The sequence below is a fragment of the Pectinophora gossypiella genome, chromosome 25 (genome assembly GCF_024362695.1).
Source record: "Pectinophora gossypiella chromosome 25, ilPecGoss1.1, whole genome shotgun sequence".
In the NCBI taxonomy this organism is placed as follows: domain Eukaryota; kingdom Metazoa; phylum Arthropoda; class Insecta; order Lepidoptera; family Gelechiidae; genus Pectinophora; species Pectinophora gossypiella.
In genome coordinates this window covers 9,559,496-9,586,527 of record NC_065428.1, presented here as the reverse complement: position 1 = coordinate 9,586,527, position 27,032 = coordinate 9,559,496, and the positions used below count along the sequence as shown (strand labels likewise).

General features: G+C 39.8%; 2 protein-coding genes across 2 annotated transcripts in view; both read left to right on the top strand.

Annotated features, from left to right (window-relative positions):
• LOC126378011 (kin of IRRE-like protein 1) overlaps positions 1 to 27,032 on the top strand; it is a 445,390-nt gene that overhangs the window by 58,061 nt on the left and 360,297 nt on the right. The window lies entirely within an intron of this gene.
• LOC126378012 (putative uncharacterized protein DDB_G0290521) lies at positions 25,682 to 26,125 on the top strand. The gene has a single exon (XM_050026034.1). It carries the CDS (start codon positions 25,682 to 25,684, stop codon positions 26,123 to 26,125), a length of 444 nt encoding a protein of 147 aa, XP_049881991.1.

The window sequence follows — 27,032 nt, the reverse complement described above, 5'->3', positions numbered from 1 at the left end:
GAAACAAAAAATAATGTGTAATGTATAAATACATGACTCCGTCGCCCTTGGGGCTGGGTTAATGGTCTTGTATGAGACCAAAACCAAAGGCACGAACTGTGAATTGTAATACAGGTAAAAACTATTTTTATTTAAGTACTTATGTATGTCAAAATAAACTTAGAATTTGTTCACGCAGATCTTAGTTACCACAGTTTAAAGACAGTGCAATGTCCACATAGTACATCCTTTATCTGCTGCATAGATATATATCTATACATTTGGCTCGCTGCCCGCATTATCCCTTAAGAGCTCTTGACCCAAATTGCCCTTTAACTTGTGACCTCAAGTTACTAGTAAGCACTTGGCAGATTGACCTTAAAGGTCCATTCTCACCTTCTAGTTAAGTCACAATTAAGTTTAAATTGTCGTTTTCTCTTCGGACACTTCTTCTTATATGGTGCGGATTGTGACGTGAATTACCAACCCCATCAACCCTGGTGTCAGGGATATTATTGAGCCGCCATAGGCTCCTGACATGACTCATTTAACGACTATGTACTTACATCAGTAAGTAATAACCGGGACCAACGGTTTAACGTGCCTTCCGAAGCACGGATCATCTTACTTTTGGACAATCAGGTGATCAGCCTGTAATGTCCTAACCAAACTAGGGATCACAAAGTGATTTTTGTGATTTGTCCCTACCGGGATTCAAACCCGGTACCTCCGGATTGTGAGTACAACGCTCAAGCACTGGACCACGGAGGCCGTTCGTACACTGACTTGATAAGAAATATAAAATAATTTATTTTTTACACACATATATAAGATCACGCCTATTTCCCGTGGGGGTAGGCAGAGAGCACGGAATTCCACTGACTAAGATCCTGACACACCACTTTCGCTTCTTCTACTCTGATTAAAGTCTACTCCTGACCTGGCCTTTCTTTAAAACATTCGAGGTTCTCAATTTGTCGGGATCTTTTTTTATTCCATCCATCTCTCTCTATTTAATAGCTGCGCTCTTGTCGGTGGAATAATCGCCATTCCTCTCTTCTTCCCGCCAAAACCTTCACCTCCCGATACGACACGACCTGCACCTTCTCTTTTATTTGTTTCATAAATGTTCTCCTAGGTCTACCCCTTCCTCTCTTCCCTTCAATTTTTCCTTCTATAATGTTTGTTATAAATGAATCGTGTCGTATCAGGTGGCCAATCAAATTTCCTCTCCGGCTCTCGATAGTCCTCAATATGGTTCTCCTTTCTTCAACTCTTTCCAGCACTTTTTCATTTGACACCATCCATCCATACCATTCCATCCGTATGCCATTAATATCTCATTTTACAAAATTAGCAAGCCATTATCATTTGTCGTTGGCAATGGGTCGCTTAGGAATACGACCATTCTGCCAGTGTCGAAGTGATCAGAAGACAAACTGAAAAAAATTGACAGGTTGAATAATTTTAAACTGCAGGCAGTCAAATCTCTTTGTGTTAATAGTCGAAAGTGCTAAATGTATGTATGTTTGTTCATACTGCCAGTGCCAGTGATATAATACCGAACATTAAGGGGGATGATTCAGCTCACGATTCTGAGTTGATATCAAGTGGAATTTTCCATCGGAAAAATTTGGAACTGAAAATAATTTAAAAAACACAAAAAATACCATGAATTTTAATAATCTGAATCATCCCCCTCAGTATTCGTTACGATGTCACTTACACCCCGTACAAATACGTACGCACGTATGGGTGTACAGTCATGAGCAATACAATGTACCCACTTTAGGACTCTGTCGCACTAACATATTTGACATTTAGTGAGACTTACAGTTCAATTTGTCAAAAAAGTTAGTGTGAAATGGTACCAAAGTGTATACATGTTAATGCTCGTGACCGTACATAAGCAAATAACCCAACACCGACAACTTAACTTGCTCTCTGTAGCTCGGAATGGAATGTTAATGACAGATAAAACTTTAAATAAATAAAAAATACAAATTGTACATCTCCTAAGACAAGAATCAGAATAATTAATTCAACATAGGTACTTAATTATCATGGATTAACTATTTGAAGGTCAATTTTTTTTTTTTTTTTTTTTTTTTTTTTCTTTGAAACAACGTCATTTCACAAGGTGTAATGGCTGAGGAAAGAAATGACAAGAAACTGCAACAGCAACACATCTTTTAAATCAATGAGGGTACATTACAAGTTATTTAATAACTAGAGAAACACATTTAATACCAGACCTTTTTATTATTTAGAATCACTAATCTTATTCAAATTCAAATTCAAAAATATCTTTAGCTAGGAATCGTTTTTTTTTACATAACGAACGTCTCATCCCCCTAAAACTACTGCAGCTTCTCACAACCTGTATAGCCAGGGAACAGAAGCTGCTAGAAAAACCTCTGCAAAGGGCCCTAGACGTTATTTAAATAAAACAACATAAAATGTTATTATATACAATTCAGTGTAGGTTGGTTGGTTTTGTTTACGTTGGTACTCCACCTCACAACCCACACTATAGAATTTGGGTACCTAATATTAGTTACCAGACAGTTAATCCTATAATAAGCTTTTTTAAACAAAGTATGCTTAACACGAGTTTTAAATTTCTGTGAAATTTAATATATTGTCTGAAAGTATTTAATGTGACGACCTCAATGCTTGTCGAAAGGGTTGGCCAGAGTTCGTTCAAAGTCGAGAGGAGGAAACAAGGGTAAGCCTCTGCCCAGCAGTGAGATCGATCGAAAACATAAGATCATAATTACCTCCCTAGCATTGTCCCGTTTTTCACTGGGTCCGCTTACCTAACCTGGGTCCGCTTACCTTGTCAATGTGACAGTTCTCATATAAAAACAGAGACTTGAGCATGATCTTGCGGGCAGTCTCAGCTGAGATTCGTTTGACAGAACCGATTTTTTACAGAAGCGACTACAGTCAGGAACCTGAAGATTTTGACAGGTCCGGTTTTGTACAGAAGCGACTGCTTGTCTGACCTTCCAACCCGCGAAAGGAAAACCAGCCCAATACAGGTTAAGTCACATACCTCCGTAAATGCATTCCCGGGAATGTGGGTTTCCTCACGATATTTTCCTTCACCGGTGAGCACATGCTAATAACAAATTCGACGTAAGTACATTGGTTTAGGCGTGTACTGGGATTCGTACCTGCGATTTCAATGTCTTCTTCTTCTATCGTGTGGGTAGTGAGGTGGATTACCAACCCCATCAACCCTGGTGTCTGCGTTATTATTGAGACGCCATAGGCCCCTGACAAGACTCATGTAACGACTACGTACTTACACTTAGTAACCGGGACCAACGGCTTAACGTGCCTTCCGAGGCACGGATCATCTTACTTTTGGTCAATCAGGTGATCAGCCTGTAATGTTCTAAACAAACGAGGGATCACAAAGTGACTTTTGTGATTTGTCCCCACCGAAATTCGAACCCGGGACCTCCGGATCGTGAGCACAACGCTCAACCACTGGATCACGGAGGCCGGAGACCTCAAGGTGAGAGGCAAGCTTTCTACCAGCTGGGCTACCATGGCCTCTTAGATAAGGTGAGTTGGTCAAAATAAAAAAAAATAAAAAAGCTGAGCAAACCCATAGTAGAATTAGTATTCTCTATTATTATATTCTCTCTCCGATAGTAATCGTTACGGTCATCAGCTTGCTAATACTGAGTGGGCGACTATCTGTCTTTTTGTGTCGGAACCACCTACACACTACCAACCAGTTTGGTTGAAAGTCATCAATATCGGTCAAGTCGATAACGGGTGAGAGCCCTCAGCGCACCCCATTTGTCTGGCCAAGTAGAGAAGAGAGGGAGAGAGTAGTAGAGAGTGGTGTTAGTAGTATTTTGTAATGCCATCTGCGGCAAATCTACAATAAGTCACTCGGAATAAAAAACGAGTTATAATGAGCTGAAACCCAATGGATTAGATTGGACTTGGGGTGGTATAAATAAACGAATCTCAGCTGAGACTGTCCTCAAGATACATACTCTGTTTTTTATATAAGAACTGTCCCATTCACTTGATCTTGAGGGCAGTCTCGAAGCTGAGATTAGTTTATTAATACAACCCTTAATAGCACAATGTGACTCACTAATTGGCACCTTCAGGTTGATCCATTTTGCATTACGTTTCTAGGTTGTTTTGAGAAATTGTCCTTTGATTCTTTTTTCCCTCATTCGGCGCTTATCGCTATCGACCCACTAGGATCGATTAATTATTTCAAATATTTTTCCTCTCAGATGTCGCCCTGAGCCGAGGTTCGCGCCCAACTGGGCACCCTCTTTTGCCTCGTCTTTTGCCTTCTCATTATTTTGTTTTATGTAAGCTCTTCTTGGTCTTCCCCTTCCTTGCTTTATAGCTTCTCTTCTACGATGTTTTTAACAAATTCGAGGTCTTAACAAAATAATTAAAGTCTTCATTAAGTATTCATTGTTTTGATGGGGCTTAAAAGTATCATATTCCTAAACTCTAGGATCTAAGTTCTCTAACTTTACAAGCAGTAACCAAACACTGGTGTTATGTTAACGACAGTTACAAGGATAAAATATAACAACGTATAGATTACCGCTCGCACGTACTGAGTACCTCGTAAAACGCATGACTCACATGGTAGTGTCGCGGGTTGGAATCCCGTCTCGGAGAATACTATGTACATTTGTTACAATATCCTTTATTTTTTGGTTGTCAACCTTCCAATAGAATAATTAAACAACATTTATATTTTTTTTTTTTTTTGAAAAAGAAAAATATTTTTTTTCCACACAAAAACATTGTACATGACAATTTACTAGTTTAAACTGGCAGATTTTGTGAAAGTTCTGATGCCTAAACTAAGTTAAAAACTTGTAATATAGGTCATCAGGCCTTCCCCCGGAATAAAACAGCAACATTGAACCTTATTCTATGTGCAGGCATGCAAACAAAAAGGTACTTATATAGTTTATATAATAATAATAATAAAAAAAAAAGTAATAGTAATGTGTTCCTTGATAAACAAAAGATGTATGTATAGATGTGTTTGTGAGTAGTTTGAATTAATTGTGGTGAGTGGGTGTTACGTGTGTATGAGTGCGTGCGTACAGTGTGCGTACAGAGTGCAAAGGAAGGTATTATGTGAGAGTTCTGTTGATTCGCAAGAAATATGGGTGCGACTTGCATGATCCTACCTTCTTGTAGACCTTCTTTTGACGTCACTTATTGTAGATTTGCCGCAGATGGCATCAACTACTTGGCCGGACAAATGAGGAGCGCTGAGGGCTCTCACCCGGTACAAAATTTAAGACAACAGGCTTAACAGTGAGGGCGTTCATTCAGCGCTTATCGCTATCGACCCACTAGGGTCGATTAATTCTTTCAAATATTTTTCCTCTCAGACGACGCTCTGAGCCGAGGTTCGCTCCCAACTGGGCACCCTCAGGCCTGTTGTCTTAAACGTTGTACCGGGTGAGAGCCTTCAGCGCTCCCCATTTGTCCGGCCAAGTAGTTAATGCCATCTGTGGCAAATCTACAATAAGTCACGTCAAAAAAAAAAAAAGTGAGGGCGTCGTCTGAGAGGAAGATATTTGAAAGAATTAATCGACTCTAGTGGGTCGATAGCGATCAACGCTGAATGAGGGAAATCGTCGACCACGCCGGCGAGGTCTGTATCGGAGTTCTGAAGTGTTTAGTGTCGCGAGCTGATTGGCCGCCTCTAAACTACACCAATGCATAAGTGTTTTTATTTGAAGGACGGTCATTTCTTTTTACATACGTTTTTCGCTTTTTTACTGCTAGGAACGTTCCGAAAGTGGGAATATTCACATGGGCACATCACCAGTCACCCATTCTCCAAACGGATTAGTTGTAGCTATTAAAAATATAAAAATCCCCATTGGTACAAGATACAAATCAAGACGATCCAGTTTTAAAAGTAAAAGCAAAGGTTACATAATCCGCTAACGAATCTCATCTATCATAACATTTAATCACAAAAAAATAACATGCTATATCGTTCCATCAAATATACGTAATAATTAAACCGGTCATTTTCTATAATTACTTACATTCATACTTTCCCAGCAACACCCTATGGAGCGTGTTTTAGCTGGGAACTTCCAAGGATGACCGAACCATTGTTTTAGGTACGAATTTCGCAGGCGTAAAGGCTATGTTGCAGTTAAAGTTGGAATATTTGAAGCCGACTCTATGGCGAGCACCGATTCAAAGTGTTTGAACGCTGGTACCGGACTTGCACCAATGAGTTTTTATGTTTTCACTAACACAGTTGGCTCGACCATTATAGACGGCGATACGGCTTCTGTGTGATCACAATTCTGCCAGTGTCACGTTTGAAGAAAAAACAATAGCATCTAATTAGTAGAAAATTCAATAGTTATTTAGGCAAGACGTTGAGCATACTTGTCACTGACACTGACAGTCGATCAGCTGTCATCTGTTGACATCCAATAGAGATTATTGCCCTATAACAAAAAGATATTCTCATTTTACATAAAAAATCCAACAAAGACAAAATAAAACAGACAAATAGAGTACAAAAAAAAACATTTTTTAATATAAAAGGAATATATTAATAATGAAAATTTATAATTTACTTTTATTGATACATATAAATTTTACAAGGGTATTTACAAAAGAGGGAGAGTCTTTAGACATTTTAAATAACAATGGAACATAACAAAATTGACAAGTATATAAAAAAAAAAACCAAGGAGGCCGTGGTTAACATCAATCTAATAGTTTTTTTTATCTTATATCTTTCACACTGGTGTGCAGTCCTATAAATTTTCTATTGTGCCCCGTACTTTTGTTTTGACGTGGGAATATGGTCTAATGACCAATTGAGAACATTTCCTTTCATTCGAAACAATAACTGGTATTTATTCTCTATGCTTTAACTACTGAACCGATTCTCTTTTTCTTAATGTAGGTTGGCAGGGAGGGAGTTCGTATGTGTTAGAAAATAAACTTTTAGAACATCACGCACTCACTAACGCCCTAACTAACTCACTCACTCATTCACTTACTCACTCACTCATATAATATTTGACTTATTGCTCTGCAGATTATAATTATATAAGACGACCCTTTAATTATTTTCGCGGAGGTCCGTGCGTAGTAAAGTTAGCATTCGAGTATTGTGCAAAGCTGAAGTACTAATGAACTATTTGCTTTCTTCCATTCTGTGGTCCATCCCATATCTATCCTAAAATATCGTCCTATGTGTGTTTGCCAAATTTGATCAAAATAGGCATCAAAAGGCAACAACCGTGTGATTTTCGGTTTCCGCGGTAAGAAATTCAGATATTTTAAATTGTTAAAGCTTGTGTGTTATTCTGATGCATAAGCTACATTTTGTAAAGTTTTATTAAAATCCATTCAGTAGTTTTTGCGTGAAAGAGTAACAAACATCCAAACTCACAAACTCACTCACTTCACATTTATAATATTAGTAACTTACTCCTTTGCCGATGCAGGACGCAGGACGGAAGGGGCATGTCACAGGGACTGTAACCTGGAACCTGACAGAAGGCAGCAATAACTGTCAGTACTATTCAGAGGCGGAGGACAGGAGTCCTAGTATGGCTTTGTAATAGACTACTCTGGACGCCATCCCACTTGCGTCAGACAGCGTACTGCGGGGCGGAAGGCAAGAGGGAAACCACTGCCATATTTTTACCTAAAAAAGTAGCATGGAAAATTCTGCACCGACAAGAGCGTAGCTCTTAAATTGATGATGATGACTCCTTTTCCGAACCCCTCAGGGATACAGGCATGATGCTATGACATTATTAGTTTTAGGCGGATGAGATTCGTTACGTAAAAAATACGATTCAAAGTGTAACTATGTTACTAGTATCAAACAATCTTCTCACGATACTTAAAGCCTGAATACGTCACTGTATTCCAGTTAAAGCGGAGAAGGAAGGAAGAGTGTATTTATGTGTAGCGGAAATACTCCCTAGCTTTTTCGTTTGCCCGCCAACAAACAGGTAAGATAAGGAAAATAAAGAGCATTTAGTGCAGGTCTGCACAGCTACCGTGTCGCGCGCGGTGCAAATTATATCAAGGGTTTCTAGTAGTTTCAACCAACAAACCACTAGCCATCAAGCTCGCTAGCAATCAGCTCGCGACACCAAACACTTCAGGACCCCGATACCGACCCCACCGGCGTCGTCGACGATTTCCCTCAATCAGCGCTTATCACTATCGACAAACTAGGGTCGATTAATTCTTTCAAATATAATTCCTCTCAGATGACGCCCTGAGCCGAGATTCGCGTCCAACTGGGCACTCTCAGGCCTGTTGTCTTAAACGTTGTACCGGGTGAGAGCCTTCAGCGCTCCCCATTTGTCCGGCCAAGTAGTTAATGACATCTGCGGCAAATCTACAATGAGTCACGTCAAAAAAAAAGGACCAATAGACCCAGCGAATGTTATCTACATAGATATAAATCGTACAGACATCTCCTTCCAAGAAACTGTGAAAGGCATACTTACAATGCAAGGAATAAAAATAAAATTGCTATTCAAAATTAAGTAAATTAAATTCATCTTTTTCGGATTATGTAAACGTTTAAAACAATAAAATACCAGATAATATTTTGAATTTCTCAGAAAATAAATTTAAAGCTCATGTGAAGCTTACTTTATGTAAAAAAGTTTATTAGCTTATTTATATTAGATTAATGATTACATACCTAAATGACAAAAATGTCCGGTATCAAATGTGTTCCTCTAGTTATTAAATAACTTGTAATGTATACCGTCATTGATTTAAAAGAGATGTTGCTGTTGCAGTTTCTTGTCATTTCTTCTCCTCAGCTACAACACCTTGCGAAATGAAGTAGGTAAGGTAAATTCAAAAATGTTACATTAACCTTCAACAAGTTTATCCACTACAATTACGTTGAATAAATAATTCTGATCTGACACGACGCAGACAGACATAATTGAGTCGTGTACTAGATTCAAGATAAATTACGAAATTCTGATTACTAAATAAAGACAGATCTAAATATAACGATAAACATTTTCTTTTTCCTATTTAACTTATTTACGAATAAGTCCGATGTTTTATCATGTTTTTCTACGACGTCACAGTGTGCTTTTTCATACAAATTCCATAGTAATTTCGTGTTTTCCGTAGTTAAGACATTACAGGCTGATCACTTGATTGTCAGTAAGTAAGATAATCCGTACTTCGGATGGCTCGTTAAGCCGTTGGTCCTGGTTACTACTTACTGATGTTGGTAAGTGGTTAAAAGAGCCATGTCAGGGGCCTTTGGCGGCTCAATAGTAACCCTGACGCCAGGGTTGATGAGGTTGGTCATTCACCTCAAAACCCACACGATAGAAGAAGAGTAGAGAAGGATAGTAAATAAGTAGGTACGTAGATGTATAATACCTACCTACCTACGTTTATCTAAACAACCTGTATACGTCCCACTGTTGGGCACAGGCCTCCCCTCAATCAACCGGAGGGGGTATGGAGCATACTCCACCACGCGGCTACATTGCGGGTTGGTGGAGGTGTTTTTTACGGCTAATAGCCGGGACTAATCATTTTACTTTTTGGAACAATCTGGTTATTCAAGCCACATCATTTCGATTATAATACATAAACATATTTTTCTTTTTAAAATTATCTCTTATGTATTCATCAGTTGAAGAGTAATAACCAGTAAGAGAAGCAAATAAACATGAAACGGCTTGTTAAGGTTTCAATAGAAGCGAATGTTACCATAACCATGGGATAGAAGGCAATTCTGAGTATGAATACGGCATATTTATAATAGCATGCATTGGCCCCGATTCCTGCAGACACCTCTTAATTTTATTTTAAGTTATATCCATCATTTTCTTATCCTCTGAAAAGGAAAGGGACGGATGTTTGACAACAGTTAATTTTAAAACGCGAATAAAATAGGCATCTCGCTGATATGCAACCCGTTTGACGTGTCAACTTAATTCAGTCGAATTATTGGCGAATACAAAATTTTGGAAGGGTTTTTTAAATTTCTGCCTAAAATTGACATGTGCTCCATAAATTTTATGTCTGTCGATTACCCGTCTTTTTCTTTTCGGTGGATAAGAAAATGACAGATGTAACTTAAAATAAAATTAGGTGGTGTGTACTGGAGTCGGCACCTATATACCTACTTATAGCTGTGATGGTACTAACTCACCAGGGCCGGCAGAATACCAGGGTCGTGGCCCACGCCGCGGCTTAATATTATGCTGACTGTCGAGCGAGGTCCTTTTATACCGGACGCCACCGCAAATGATCCGGCGTTATATTACGATATTTTTTTATGATCCTCTGTTCTAGATTTCTTTTGTAGATACTAATTTTTTGACAGCCGTGGTAGCCCAGTTGTTAGAACGCTTGCCCCTCACTTTGAGGTCGCAGGTTCGAGCCCAGCACAGGCCTAAACCAATGATTATCATATTGCTGCTCAACGGTGAAAGAAATCTTCGTGAGGAAACCCACATTCTCGAGAAATGTATTGTCGGTGATATGTGACCTAACTTGTATTAGGCTGGTTTTCCATTCACGGGTTGGCAGGTCAGACAGGTAGTCGCTTCTGTAAAAAAACCGGACCTATGAAATCTTTAGGTTAGGTAAGCGAACCGTGTAAAAAACGGGATAATGCTAGGGAGATGATGAATTATTTTTAATTTTAATTTTTTTTGTGTCCAAAAATAATAAATGTCTCTTTCTTTACGTCCGTATCCTATAAGGCAGAAGTGTATATAGTATATATTTTGTCGTAGGCCGATCGTTAAATTGGACCGTCGGAGATTTGGGCAGATAATGATGTGCCGGCATTTCGTGATTTGACCAATTATTCTATAAGTCCTCGATATAAAGTTGGACAGGGCAATGGGAGCCATGTATTTGTCGATTTGCCGTACAGTTTCTTAGCCACATCGTGATATGACTGGGCGCATCGTAATAGTAGTTCCGTTTCGCGACGCACGTGGCGCTGTCTGCACTGCGTATTTGCGAGAGAAAATGACCAAAGAATTAATTTAAAATTATTTTAATTGGCTTCACTTATAACTTGTATTTTTTTTTAATAAATTAATATTTTTGTTAAAATCTCTTCGCCAGCTATTGCATGTACTTAAATAGATTGTTCGAAAATAAAAGCCGAGCTTTAGAACGCAAGTATGCACGTATATTTATGCACGTACTGATGTATAATTCGAAGAAGTCATTACAATTCGAAACCCCCCCCCCCCCCCCCCCATAGATTCACCCCAGAAATTCACTGAAGGAAATCAAGGTTTTCTTGAAAGCACTATAAGGGCGACGATATATTTTATTATACACCTCTGGCAAATACAGGAGTGATGCTATGTTATGTCAACTAAATGCCGCATCCACCGAAACACCCGACTCTCGTCTCCTCGTTCAGCGCGCAATAACTCTCAAATCGAAGACCTCTCGAGTTGTAGAGTTATATTTACTTCGACCTTATACGAGGCAGCACGAGTAATCTGATCATGTTTAACTTTACGTACTTATAGAAGAAAAAAAAATTTTTCCAAATAAGTTACTTGTTTATTTCTCGACAACCTTTGGATATTTACGAACCTAACTTTTCCAAATGGTATCACCGACTTTTTTTTCGACGACTAACGACGACGTTTTTTGTCGACGACGACTAACTTACTAATTGCGGCAAAACTACAATAACTACTTGGCCGGACAAATGGGGAGCGCTGAGAGCTCTCCCCCGGTAGTCACATCGGCACAGCAGTACAAAATACAAAAATAATTATTAGTCTTCCAAAAACCTTTTTCACAAATTGTGGAAGCCCACCATTTAAGCAATACATTGCTTGTGCTAGGTGGCCTCACTCTTCCCAAGTTATTATTTAACAATGGTTTAACTTATGTTTGTAGACAATTTTAAAGTCTAGGTACCTATTATTATAAAAGTAATTGCGTGCAAACTGCTATTATATAACATTAGTATTAGTAGGTAAACTTATCAGTGGGTGCAGCAAAGAATACAATAATGGATTACTTATACATATATTTTTGAATTTGAATTTGAAAAAGATATTTTTGAATTTGAATTTGAATATATAAGTATGGTTGCAAATTAGGTTAAACTTAATTAATGATATTGTATATTCAATATTCTTTATTTGCATACTATGATGGTTGATGGTGTACAAGTTTGTAAGTTACATATGAGTTTCACATCATAGACCCTTTCGGGCACAACAAAATAGAAGTTTAAAAGAGAGAAGGAAGCTTTTCAAATTGGAACATCAGTATCGTTAAGGTATTCACTAGTGCTGTAGTGACATTTATTAATGAGAAGTTCTTTTAATTTTTTAATAAAGATTTTGTCACTTTTTTCTTCTTTTAACATGTTAGGCAGTTTATTGTTTTAGACTTATGTGTGTACTTATGTGTGTGCGCGCGCGTGTGTGTGTGTGTGTGTGTGTGTGTGTGTGTGTGTGTGTGTGTGTGTGTGTGTGTGTTTGTGTGTGTGTGTGTGTGTGTGTGTGTGTGTGTGTGTGTGTGTGTGTGTGTGTGTGTGTGTGTGTGTGTGCGTTTATGAGAAAGCAGTAACACTCCACACTAAAATTTCGTTCTTACCGTGGCCGGGTAAAGAGTATGAGAGAGATAGACAGTTCGCGCGTGCTCCCTCACTCGTTAACGACTTTCAGCCCTTGCCATTGGGTACGAAGTCGTAAGTTTGACATAATGAACGTTACCATAACCGATGATCAGCCAATCGCACCAATCGGCCTTGTTAGAAAGGACACAAGCCCTCTGTCGGATTTAACGACATGCCCGGAAAGACAAGCCTTTGAACATGTTCTGTTTATTATTGTTTCGTGTGTTCTCAGTCCAGCATAAAAGTATTAAAATAAAACATACTTTAAATCAGACCTTTCGTATCCTATCTTCTTCTATCGTGTGGGTTGCTGAATTACCAATCTCATCAACCCTGGTGTCAGGGTTATTATTGAGCCGCCAAAGGCCTCAGACATGGCTCATGTAACTACTACTTACTTACATCAGTAAGTAGTAACCGGGACCAACGGCTTAACGTGCCTTCCGAAGCACGGATCATCTTACTTTTTGGACAATCAGGTGATCAGCCTGTACTGTGTATCCTATAAAAATTAAAAAGTAAGTAAGCTTATTTTTAGAACTTTCTTAACATAACGTATTTATTATTTATAAAAATAACATAACAAATTACATATCATCATCAGCCGTATGACGCCCACTGCTGGGCATAGGCCTCCCCCAAGGATCTCCACGACGATCGGTCCTGCGCTGCCCGCATCCAGCGGCTTCCCGCGACCTTCACCAGATCGTCGGTCCACCTTGTAGCGGGCCTACCCACTGAGCGTCGTCCGACACGTGGTCGCCACTCCAGAACCTTTCCGCCCCATCGGCCATCGGTTCTCCTCGCTATGTGTCCTGCCCACTGCCACTTCAGCTTTGCAATTCTCCGAGCTATGTCGGTGACTTTAGTTCTCCTGCGGATCTCCTCATTTCTGATTCGATCCAGCAGGGAAATACCGAGCATAGCTCTCTCCATTGCCCGCTGAGCGACACCGAGCCTCCTCACGAGACCCATAGTAAGCGGCCACGTCTCACTGCCGTAGGTCATCACTGGCAACACGCACTGGTCAAAGACTTTCGTCTTGAGACACTGAGGTATTCTGGACGAGAAGATATTCCGCAGCCTCCCGAACGCTGCCCATCCGAGTTGGATCCGACGAGAGATCTCTTTCTCGAAGTTGGACTTACCTAACTGGATTATTTGTCCTAGGTAAATGTACTGGTCTACAACTTCGAGTGTAACGTTCCCAACCTGAACTGGAGTGGGTGCGACATGGTCGTTGGACATAATTTTTGTCTTTGCCATGTTCATGCTAAGACCCACTCGTTGGGATGCGTTACTGAGATGCTCGAGCATGGTGTTCAGGTCTTCCAGGGTCTCAGCCATTAGGACTATATCATCGGCAAATCGAAGGTGCGTCAGGTACTCGCCGTTGATGTTGATGCCAAATCCTTTCCAGTCCAGAAGCTTAAAAATATCCTCCAATGCAGCAGTGAACAGTTTCGGAGAGATGACATCTCCCTGTCTCACTCCTCGCTGCAGTTGGATCGGATTAGAGCTCTGGTTCTGTACTCGAACTGACATAGTGGCATTTTGGTAGAGGTCCCTTAGCACTTCGATGTACCTATGGTCCACTTGGCACCTCTGAAGAGACTGCAACACAGCCCAGGTCTCGATCGAATCAAAGGCTTTCTCATAGTCCACAAACGCCAAGCAAAGTGGCAAATTATACTCTTCGGTCTTCTGTATAACCTGCCGCAGCGTATGGATGTGGTCTATGGTGCTAAAGCCTTTTCGGAAACCGGCTTGTTCGGGAGGCTGGAAGTCGTCAAACCTGCAAGCGAGACGATTCGTAATGACCCTCGAAAACAACTTGTAGACATGGCTCAGAAGCGAGATAGGTCTGTAGTTCTTCAGTAGGGCTTTATCCCCTTTCTTGAAGAACAAGATCACCTCGCTTCCGCTCCATGCCCTCGGCGTTTTGCCCTGAAATATGACGGAATTGAAGAGCCTCTGGAGGACTTTAAGTATTGGCGTTCCGCCCGCTCTCAGAAGTTCTGCTGTGATTCCGTCATCTCCTGCCGCTTTGTTGTTTTTGAGTTGTTTGAGGGCCATCCTAATCTCGTACAGGCTGACGTCCGGGATATCTTCAGTGTAGTGTCGGGTAAGCTTGGCTCGAGGGTCTCGAGCCATGCTTTCGCCTGATGTTTTCGTGGAATATAGCTGTCTATAGAAACTCTCAATCTCTCTCAGGATTTCGGGAGTCGACGAAATGATTCTGCCGTCCTCAGTTTTCAGTCTCGCTAGTTGACTTTGCCCAATAGACAGATTTTTTGCGAACACCTTGGAGCCCTTGTTCCGCTCTATAGCCTCTTTAATACGTTTAGTATTAAATTGGCGAAGGTCGCTCGTCAAAGACTTCGAGATCTGTCTATTAAGTTGTCTATAACGTACGACATCCGCTGAGTCCTGCAGCCTCATTTCGTGTCTCTTATCCATGAGTTCGAGTGTGTGTGCGGAGAGTTTCTGCGTTTTGGTACGGCGGGTTCTAAAGTGTTTAGAACCTACCGTACGGACAGCATCCACCATCAGGTCGTTTATAACAAATTACATAGTTACAACTTAACCCTATAAGTATTTCTGTGTAGCCAAAACTTCTATCGCGATAACTTTGTAAAGGTAAAGATGAAGTGGAAAGAATTCCAAACTGGAACTAACTGGTTTAAACTAGTTTGGAAACTCCCAACAAAAATCAAGTACAGTAGCAATATTGTCAACTTCTGGCACTTTCAAAACTACATTGTTGGTATTTTCAGCCTAAACTGGCCTTTAAAGACATCAAAAGCGTACCTTAAGGAAAGCAAAATAGGTTTTATTTTTATACGTCGAATGTTTCACACCTCTGCATTTTCTAATCTTTGGAAATCTTTCATTGGATAATCCATTTTAAGGTGTTTATGATAGGGTCGAATTTTAAAACGATGATCTTGCGAGTTGCGATGTTTTGTCTGCAATAGTAACTAAGTCTTACCCCTTTCAAGAGAAGGGAAACTTCACAAAAATAAATTTTCATGTAGATTTACAGATTTTCCGATCAGAATATACCAACATTTCTTTTCAGCGACCGCAAACTAAAGTTTGTATCCTAAGTATCGTTTTTATTCATAGTAAAACTTTTTTACATTGTAGCACTTTTTGAAGGTTTTGTCTTATTTAGACCATCACAACATAAACCGAAGTTTAGGAAGATTTTCTTTTAGATCTTTCTAGAAAAGTTCTATAATGTTAGGTGATATCATCATCCCCCTAGCATCATACCGTTTTCCACAGGGTCCGCTTACCTAACCTTAAGATTTTGACAGATCCCTTTTTCACAGTAGCATCCAGTACAGGTTAGGTCACATACTTCCGAAAATGCATTTCTCTGGAATATGGGTTTCCTCACGATGTTTTTCTTCACCGCTGAGCATGTGATATAATAATTTATGATCGAAACATGAATTCGAAAACAAATTCGACAATTGGTTTAGGCCTGTTCTGGATTCGAAACTGCAACAGTACAAAATTCAAGGTTTGCCTTTTTTTTGACGTGTCTTATTGTAGATTTGTCGCAGATGGTTAACTACTTGGCCGGTCAAATGGAAAGCGCTGAAAAGTCGCACCCTTTTTTTTATTCTAAACTTAGGTGCATACATAGGGTATGAAAAAGTGTCAAAATTTAATAAAACCTCCTCCCTGAGATACGAGCAGACTTCAAGTTTAACTTTCGGAGTTTCCGTAGCGTTTGAAGGTAATTCCAGTTAGCATCTGGTGCACGAAACTGGGTGTGAAATGTCTTTGGCAATGTCTTACTTAGTACTATTTATAAGATTTTGCTACTCGAACCTCGGTACCGAACTTGCATTCATAACGTAAGCTTACGATATGTGGTTGTTAGAGGTACCTACATTCATCGCAAGATGAACTAAGTTAAGTATCCACACCTTACCGAGCTTTCTGTTAGACCAACGTGATAGGTGGTGAACCGTATCGCCGTCTATGATGGTCGAGCCAACTGTGTTATTTCGGCCCAGATTTGAACCAATAACTTACAAATTCACACAAAGTGAAGACATTCTAAGAATACCTTCAATTTTATCTGTAAAAATCAAAGCTTTAGCCATTATTTATCTAACCCCCGGACATTGAAACCGAAGCAAACCAGACCGGAGCAGTTAGAACCGGTTTAAAGCGGTAATTAGCGCCATCATGCCTCATCAATCACTATTGGCTGTTCCTTTAAGGTTTCTAGAACATTTAGGTAACTACCATGTTTAACTTTTTAAGCTTCTTAACAGAATGCCAATGACATCTTGATTTAAGTACTTTTTATTAGCAGCGTGGCGGAGTGTGCTCCACAGCCGCTCCGGTTGTGCCCAGCAGTGGGACGTATATAGGCTGTTTATCTTTTATTATGGAGCCGTGGTAGTCCAAATGGTAGAACGCTTGCCTCTCACTGTAAGGTCGCAGGTTCGAATGCGGCACGGGCCGAAACCTATGATTTTCGAAATCGTTTTTCGAATTCATGTTTGGGTCACAAATGATTATCACGTGCTCAACGGTGAAGGATAACATGGCGAGGAAACCTAAATTCTAGAGAAATGCATTTTGGGGGTATGTGCCTCGTTTTTCCATCGCGGCTTGGAAGTTCAGACAGGCAGTCGCTTCAGTAAAAAACCGAACCTGTCAAATCTTTAGGTTAGGCAAGCGGACCCTGTGAAAACGGCATAACGCTGGGGAGATGAAGGATATTATTAATAAGTTTATTATTAATATTTATAATGCCCTCACTGTGCGCGGGAGTTCACTGTAAAGATAGGCTGCATGACCCATCTTCGGGCGCATCAGCGTCGTGCCAATTAGGAGTCGAAGTGGTCGCCATGGCCGAAATCGGTCGGAGAGATCAATCAATCAATATTTATAATGTCAATAGCGGCTGCAAGTTTTCTCCAATTATTTGTGGCTCTGCCCACCCATTAGGAATTACGGGCGGCTTATCTTTGTGTATTTTATTGTCCAAAGCACTTTGCTAATCTAAAAATAGTAACAGAGCTATTAGGGCTGCTCCGACTTAGCAATGGCGGCAAAAGAAAATCCTCAAATTAGATCAAAGGAATTCTATTAAAATATAAGTTTCAAAACTAAAACCTGACTACGGAAAAATCACAATCTAAAAAAAAAAACAAATATACTTTATTGCACATAAACAAATCATACCTCTACATACATTAATAACACATTTAGGAACACTACGGCTTTTCGGCGGGAAACGGGAACGGGACAGTTGCTTTCTTCATTGAGTAATCTAAATAATTAATACGAAGTGGTGTTTTGTGGTTAATGATCGCATTAAGTTAGTCGGAAGACATTCGCGAGTGTTATTATATTGGAGTATTCAATGAACAAAGTGTATCTGCCTATTTTCGCTTCGTGCCGGGAAGCCGCTTCATAACTCAAAAGTTTATGCGGACTTTTGAGTTAATTCGTTTGGGGTTCGGAGTAGGAGTCTACTCCGAGGGTGGGGGCTTAGGTTTCATCTTCATCACCTTTCATCATTTCATTAATCATCAAGAAAAAAAATACGTCAGACATGGCTGTATGGGCATAGTTCCCTTTGCCTTACCCTTCGGGGAAAACCAAAACAAAAAAAAAAAATTAGGAACACTACAAGTGGGTATATTTCTCTGAAATTCTTCCGTATAGTGACCAAATTGGAGATGTCCTTAGAAAAGGTTCAGTACGATCTGCTCTGATCCGGCGTCCGTGATTGAAACGATTGATGAATGTGGAGGTAGTAACAGTACCAGGTCTTTGCCCTTCGCATGAATACGGTAGTGTACAACTTCTGCTGGGCTGAAGGGCTGGTGTGTGATGGAAATGCGATTGAAGAAAACCACGATTTGTTGGTTTCACGTATAATTTTACAATTATTATTAGGAGCACAATGCGAGCGAACGATGTTCGATAAATCAATATGGCGAAAAATTACATTATAAAAAAATTATGACAGCTATATAAAAAAGGAGTTGGTTGTCAAATTGACAGCCAAATTACGTTTGTAATGTTGGTGTTTCCAACAGGTAGAGGCAAAATATTTAGTGCGGATTGGTGGTATATCCACTACATAAGGATGAAATACCTGCCGACCTTTGGTTTCCGTAGATGGAATGAAATGGGTGGAATTAACTTATGAAGTTCCTGCGCACACTCACTGATTTGTATCCTATAAAAAAAACCGCCAGGCAAGCTACCCTTCGACTGTGTTCTAGACTTAGGAATCGAGTCTTAAACATAACATAACATAACAAATACTTTATTGCACAAACAGGAAAAAACAAAATACAAAACAAAAGAGAAATAGAATTAGTATAATAGGCGGCCTTATTATTCGAGTCTTCTTCTTAACGTGTGGGTTGTGAGGTGGAATACCAACCCCATCAACCGTGGTGGTTATTATTGAGCCGCCAAAGGCCTCAACATGGCTCATGTAACGATTACATACTTACAATCGAATATATACTATTACGAGTTAGCCATAGAGGCAGCCAATCAGCTCGCGACACCAAACACTTCAGGACCCCGATACCGACCCCGCCGGCGTGGTCGACGATTTTCCTCATTCAGCGCTTATCGCTATCGACCCACTAGGGTCGATTAATTCTTTCAAATATTTTTCCTCTCAGACGACGCCCTGAGCCGAGGTTCGCGCCCAACTGGGCACCCTCAGGCCTGTTGTCTTAAACGTTGTACCGGGTGAGAGCCTTCAGCGCTCCCCATTTGTCCGGCCAAGTAGTTAATGCCATCTGCGGCAAATCTACAATAAGTCACGTCAATAAAAAAAAAAAAAAAAATACTATTACGAGTCTTCACTATCGCGTCATTGTTTGTTTAATTACACACACGCATCGCTAGCTCTATTTAAGTCCCACGTAATAGGGAACAAAACAGACAATTGTCAGAAACCGGCCACATTTCCTGGCAACCACTTGATGCCAATTATCTTTGATCAAACCAAACATGACTTCAAACTCATGAAGTCGAATTCAGTGGTTTAGAGGACGCGTCGGGATTCCAACTTGTGAAACTGAAATACAGGGTGTTAGTGACATCGTAACGAATACTGAGGAGGATGATTCAGACCATGATAATTCTGAGTTGATATCAAGTGGAATTTCCTGCCGGAAAACTCGTGAAAATGTTGGTGTTTTTTTTATTATTTTCAGTTCTATTTTCAGTTTAATGACATTTATTTAAATCTGTACATCAATTAATTTCATAATAGGACCTTTGTATTGACACTTTTATATTTTAAATTTTATAAATTTTGCATGATTTACGTAATTTAAATGCACGGTAAACTATATTTTTTTGTAACGTCTGTCACACTGCATTTATGGCAAATAAGGAATCTTATCTTATCTTATTGTTTTGCGACGGAAAATTTTACTTGATATCAACTCAGAATCATGGTGTGAATCATCCTTCAAAGTTTTCATTGCTGTCACTATCGTCCTGTATTGGTCAAATGTTTCCGAACATCATCTCCCTAGCATCATCCCGTTTCTCACAGGGTCCGCTTACCTAATCTGAAGATTTGACAGGTCCGGTTTTTTACAGAAGCGACTGTCTGTCTGACCTTCCAACCTGCGAAGGAAAAAGCCCTATACAGGTTAGTTCACATACCTCCGAAGATGCATTTCTAGGGAACGCAGGTTTCCTCACGATGTTTCCCTTCACCGCTGAGCACGTGATAATCATTTAAAAACATGTATATGAGAGGCAAGCGTTCTACCAATTGGGCTACCACAGCTCCAAACAAGGCTTTTAAATTCGTTTGTCGATTTTCATGAGAAGCCCACAATTATTATAAGCAGCTGAACAAGTTTTTCTTGTACGATTTTTAACACTATTCAACCTTCAGTTGCAGCCTCTAAACTATATTATTAAATAAACAGGTACAAAGTAGTGTTTCAGAACCAAAGCTTGTTCTACTAGTTAGGCGGTAGACAAATCTAGTGTAATAGTGTAGAAAGAACAGTAGGCTCTTTCTATATAAGTACTAATTAACCCTTTCACGGACAGAGACCATGGGTCATTGATGGTTCATAATAGATAGTATGACACCTTGGAATCGGAACGTCATTAGACGTTCTGCCCTTGGAAGTGTTAAGTATGAGTAAAAAGTTATGTTGTTCCCTTTTTATATTTATAGTATCGGCCCACTTTGCGTTGCTGCCTCTTTCCAACGTAATTCTAATTTTAGATCAAACGCCCGCGCCCTACACCGGGAACTAAAACTCAGTACCACACTTTTAAAACATGTTTATTTTCTAAAGTATAAAAGTTAGAGATCTAAAATTAAAACACGTTTTGTAGAACGAAACATCAACGACTTGGCCGGACAAATGGGGAGCGCTGAGAGCTCTCACTCGGTACAAAATTTAAGACATCAGGCCTGGGGGTGCCCAGTTAGGCACGAACCTCGGCTCGGGGCGTCGATTGAGAGGATTATTTTAGAAAGAATTAATCGACCCTAGGAGGTCGATAGCGATAAACGCTGAATAAGCTTTTTTATATTTCGAATGTTTATCTTGTGTACTTAAAATAATATTATAATTTTAAAAGTGTAATGCGTAGTTTCGCTGACCAGTGTTTCTTCTCATTAGCTAAAATAGGTGCATAAGAGAGTATTATACTTCGACTCTAAGAACAATTTAAAGCTGTTGGCGTAATAAACACCCAGTTTTTCTTTTAGATGTTATTTATTATAGATTAGCGACCCGCCCCGGCTTCGCTTGGGTGCAATGCTGAGGAAAAACTGAAATTATTTACAGACACATTTTTTAGACATCACATTAAAAACCTCAAAAATAACAGTATTTCTCCACTATTTAATAGATGTTATTATACATAATAATCCTTCCTCTTGAATCACTTCTATCTACTAAAAAAACCGCTTTAAGCTACATAGGGACAGAAAAAGCGACTTTGTTTTATACTATGTAGTGATTTTTCTCATACAGATTCTCAACCTGGTAAGAAAACAACCAGTTACCTACTGTTTTCCCTAGACTATGACCAGGTGAATTGTGAACAAAAACCCGATACCTGCGCATTCGAGCTGGAAACTTCGAATTTTCGCGGGAGCGCGCAGGATTTTGTGTAAGGATGTACAGGTGCTAGATGTGACATACTTGGTTATAGAAACATTATTATTTTAATACATAAGTACGAACGCTTGTCTCCCACTGAGGTGCACATTCGAATCCCGCACAAGCCTAAATTAATGTTTCGAATTCATGTTTGAATCATAAAAAAAATATACGGTCGAATTGAGAACCTCCTCCTTTTTTGAAGTCGGTAAAAAATGATGCTCAGTGGTAAAAGAAATTGTCGTGAGGAAAGCCACATGGCCGGGAAATGTGTTTTCGGAAATATGTGATCCAACAGCCTGGATTCTATTAGTCGCTTCCGTAAAGGAGCGAACCTGTCAAATCACCAGGATAGATATGCGGTGCGGACCCAATGAATACGGCATAATGATAGATGATTATTATTTTTAAACATACATAAGTATATAAAGTCACACCAATAAGATCTGGAGAGGTCGGATTCCTAGTGTGGACATAACTTTGTGAGACTGTGCTTTGTTTAGTGTCACCCGGGTTATATGTATTCGGAAATACAGAAGACGGCAAAGAAACTTCTACAGCATAAAAGTATCTACATTATACAGGGTCTTCTCTTAGAAGAAGAAGAAGTTACAGGGAGTTAGTAACATCGGTACGAAAACTTTCAGGGATAATTCAGACCATGATTCTTAGTTGATATCAAGTGGAATTTGCCATCGTAAAAAATATGGAATGGAAAATAACTTTAAAAAACACAAAAATTTTCATGTATTTTCCGACAGGAAAATCCACTTAATATCAACTCAGAATCATGGTCTGAATCATCCCCTTCAGTATTCGTTACGATGTCACTAAAACAATTTTATTATCTGCAGTCTCTTCCAGCCGTCTTGACTCTGAGGTTTCGAAAGTAGCGCTACTAATTTAAGAAAACAAAGTTGGTAAAACGCTGTAGGAAGCTGCAACGTTGCATCATTAAATCGCTTTAGAATAAGTTAAATAGGGTCGAATGAGGAATTTATGGGCACAATGAATGTATTCGGCAACAGTGCCACCGTCGGAAGAAGAGCTATTGGAATCAGATGAAAGAAACTAAACTGATAAAATATAAAAAACAACGGCCCGCGCAAAGCCTAAACTATGTCTAAACTATGTTCGATGGGAGAGGAGGGTTGAGGTAAACGCAGCTTAGACGCTAGTGGGGGGTGAAGAGTTACCATTCTATACGTAATTAAAGCACATAATAACGGGTTCTTACCGCGTTTAAATGGGGATATGAGACTCCCGATAGTCATCCCGTGATCATGGCACTTGCAACAGTGTCGAAATATCGGGAGTCTCATATCCCCATTTAAACGCGGTAAGAACCCATTATTATGTGCTTTAATTATGATAATAACCGCGTAAACTTAAAACAATGCATTCTATACGTAGTACTATATACTTTATTCTATGCCTAGATGCAAACGTCACATTTTCCTTAATCTTCTTCTTATCGTGTGGGTTATGAGGTAGAATACTAACCTCATCGACCCTGGTGTCAGGGTTATAATTGAGCCGCCAAAGGTCCCTGACATGGCTCACGTAACGATTACTCACTTACATCAGTAAATAGTAACCGTAGTAGTATTTTCCTTAATAATCGTATGATTTCAATTTGCAAAATCAGTGGAGACAAAGTGTGGAGAAATAGCCACTTTTCGAGTTCCCCCACTATTCAAAGTTTGATATAAGTGGCCGGAAGGGTGGGTGTGAACTCCCGTTTACTTAGGACAGTCCTGAATTTAAACTTGAAAGGAAAATGCGGGCTGTTTGTCGGTTTATAAGTTAAATTCACCCGTTTGGTAGAGCCAGGGTGTTCACATAGTCCATTTATATACTGTCTGTCTCTGTATGTGCTTCTATGTTCTTCTGGGAGCATATAAAACAGAACACGTTCAGCTGCTTGTCTTCCTGGGCATGTCGTGAAATCCGACAGAGGGATTGTGTGGTTTCAAACATGATGGATTAATGCTATGGGCGATAGGCTGATCCTTTATCACCGTAAGTGGTTGCAAGTTTTCTTTGATTGCTTGTGTCTCTGCAGGCAGCTAGAGACTCTCTGCCCACCCCATTAGGTATTACGGGCGTGAGTTGTATGTATGTACTGTCATAGAATAAAGAATACGTATAGAACTGTAAAAATTCGTTGCGGGCGTCGACCTCACCCCCTTTGGTATTAGGTACTTTAGTCTTTTACGGCAGTAAGTCGTTATGGAATAAGGGGGAATGCGAGAACTGTCTGTCTCGCTCTAACTTATGCGTGAGGCAGCACGCGGTAAGAATGATTTTTTTGTATGAAGTGTCGAGGGAAGTGGAATATACAGATTACTTTGTCGTGAAGCGACAGCGCCATCTAGTGTGTCAGCGAGGAACCGCGGCTGCATTCATTATCGTTCGGAAACAACGCCATCTTGGGACCACTCTCGTTCAAAAACACGACGCCATCTTGGACGCTAATCGCTATTACTTACCCACCTGAAAAACTTTATAACTATATTAAAATAAATAAATAAATACTTAAATACGTTGAAGTTATATTGAAAAAAAAATGGTAACTTAACATACTTAAAGGGACAAGACACGTAATATGAAAGAGAAGCGGTGAAGAAAAACATGGTGAGGAAATCAGGAAATCAATAAGGCAATAAGGCCGCCAGATTGTACTGTATCTATCTTCATCTGTGTGAATTTGTTTTGTATGTTGTGTGCAATAAAGTATATTTGATTTGATTTTGATTTGATTTGAAATCCACATTCCCGAGACATGTGACCTAACCTGTAATATAGTTTGGTTGTCCCTTCGTATTTGAAGTTGGAAGGTCAAACAGTTAGTTGCTACCGTAAAAAAAACTGTCAAATCTTTAGATTAGGTAAGCGGACTCTATGGAAAAGGGATAATGCTACAGAGATGAAGATGTTTTCACTTTCATTTATTTGTATTTTTTTACATACCAACATACATAAACTGAAGCCTACTTCCCACCGAGGTGAGCAAAAGTACTGTGGCCATCTAGGTGATGGCGATGCTCTTCTCCAGTTAAAATAATACAACTGGACAATATTATTGATGGCACTTTTATTCATTTTATAGTACAAATTATAACATACGATACACGTTATTGTAGTAACAGTAGGCTCTGCACGGCAACGGCGCGAATTATATCGAGGCCTTCGACCAATAGCCGTTTGAGGTCCATCTACGAAGATAGCATTCGTATCATTTATTGGTCGAAGCGCTCCATATACTCGTAATTCGCGCCGCGTGACGGATGCGGCAGATACTTGGTTGAGGGAGCTCAAGGTAAATAATAATGATCAACGCAGGATATATATATATATATTTTGTTATACGCAATAATAATTGAAGTACTACAATTATAATACCGGTTGCCCTACTGAGCCGGCTGATTGTAGAAGAAGAAGAAACAAATATTTCCATACTTAAATAAAAAATATAATTTTGTTGGGGATGCCAACAGGTACAATACGTCCAACATAAATAAAATTTTCCTTTCTTGAGAACACATAGCTACCCTACGAGTTAAAGTAGAACTATTGAAATATAACTTCGCATTTGTACGCGTTCGATCTATCGCAGAGATGCGGTTTAAACTGAACGGAACGTATATATACGTTATATTGTCATAATGGTGCATGAATCCTGATAAACATAAATGTAGTTACGTCTGTGTTGTCTGTGGGGTGAAAGGTATATATAACGAGGACAGTTATGAGTGTGAATGTGGATGGATGTAGGGGTAGAGAAGAAAACCCAAATATTATTATTATTATTATTACTGTACAACATTTCTTAAAACTACACTTATAACTATAAAACTGTTTTATTAAAAACTATATGAAATCTGTATTGACGTCGTCCGGCACACTAATTATCACCCAACCAGTACCCGACCAGTACCCGACCAGTACCCGACCAGTACCCGACCAGTACCCGACCAGTACCCGACCAGTACCCGACCAGTACCCGACCAGTACCCGACCAGTACCCGACCAGTACCCGACCAGTACCCGACCAGTACCCGACCAGTACCCGACCAGTACCCGACCAGTACCCGACCAGTACCCGACCAGTACCCGACCAGTACCCGACCAGTACCCGACCAGTACCCGACCAGTATCCGACCAGTACCCGACCAGTACCCGACCAGTACCCGACCAGTACCCGACCAGTACCCGACCAGTACCCGACCAGTACCCGACCAGTACCCGACCAGTACCCGACCAGAACCCGACCAGTACCCGACCAGAATCCAGCCAGTACCCAACCAGTACCCAATGATTAGGCTTTGTTCCGTCAAATAAATAATTAAACATTATTCTGGAATTCACACCAAATAAACTTTGATATTACTTTTTAAAAATCTTGACTACAAATACAATAAGAGCTTTGAAAAGGCCTCAAAATTATCTAGGACCTAGAATAAAGGAGAAGATAATAGAGGTAGGAACTTTAAGTTTTAACTCTTAACTATCGAGGTATAAGCTTAAGGCGGAATGATTTTAATGCAAAAGATTCCATCACTAATTTAAGACGAGGCTAATTTCACAACCTCTGTGGTCCAGTGATTGAGAGTTGGGCTCACGATCCGGAGATCCCGGGTTCGAACGCCGGTGGTGACATATCACAAAAATCACTTTCCTTCCCTAGTTTGGTTAGAACATTACAGGCTTATCACCTGATTGTCCGAAAGTAAGATGATCCGTGCTTCGGAAGGCACGTTAAGCCGTTGGTCCGTCCACATGAGCCATGTCAGGGGCCTTTGGCGGCTCAATAATAACCCTGACACCAAGGTTGCTGGGGTTGGTAATCCACCTCACAACCCACACGATATAAGAAGAAGACTAATTTCAGAGCCACGCTTAAAAATACAAAAGGTTTACAACACCTGAAAATAAAATACATACGGTGGAATTTTCCGTTTCAAAAGTATGGAACTGAAAATACATAAAATACATACAATAAAATTATCATGAATTTTCCAACAGGAAATTCCACTTGATGTCAACTCAGAATCATGGCCCGGTCATCCCCTAAAGTTTTCGTTACGGTGTCACCAACGTACTTGTACGGGGTGTAAGTGATAATGTACCGAATACTGAGGGGAATAAAATCTGCTCATAGAATTGAAAATAATTTAAAAGAACCACAAATCATCATGATTTTCGCGACGGAAAATTCTACTCGA

Bases quoted from the DNA above. Each gene is read 5' to 3' on its own strand.
- LOC126378012 (XM_050026034.1), top strand. From the start codon at position 25,682: ATGAAATCTGTATTGACGTCGTCCGGCACACTAATTATCACCCAACCA.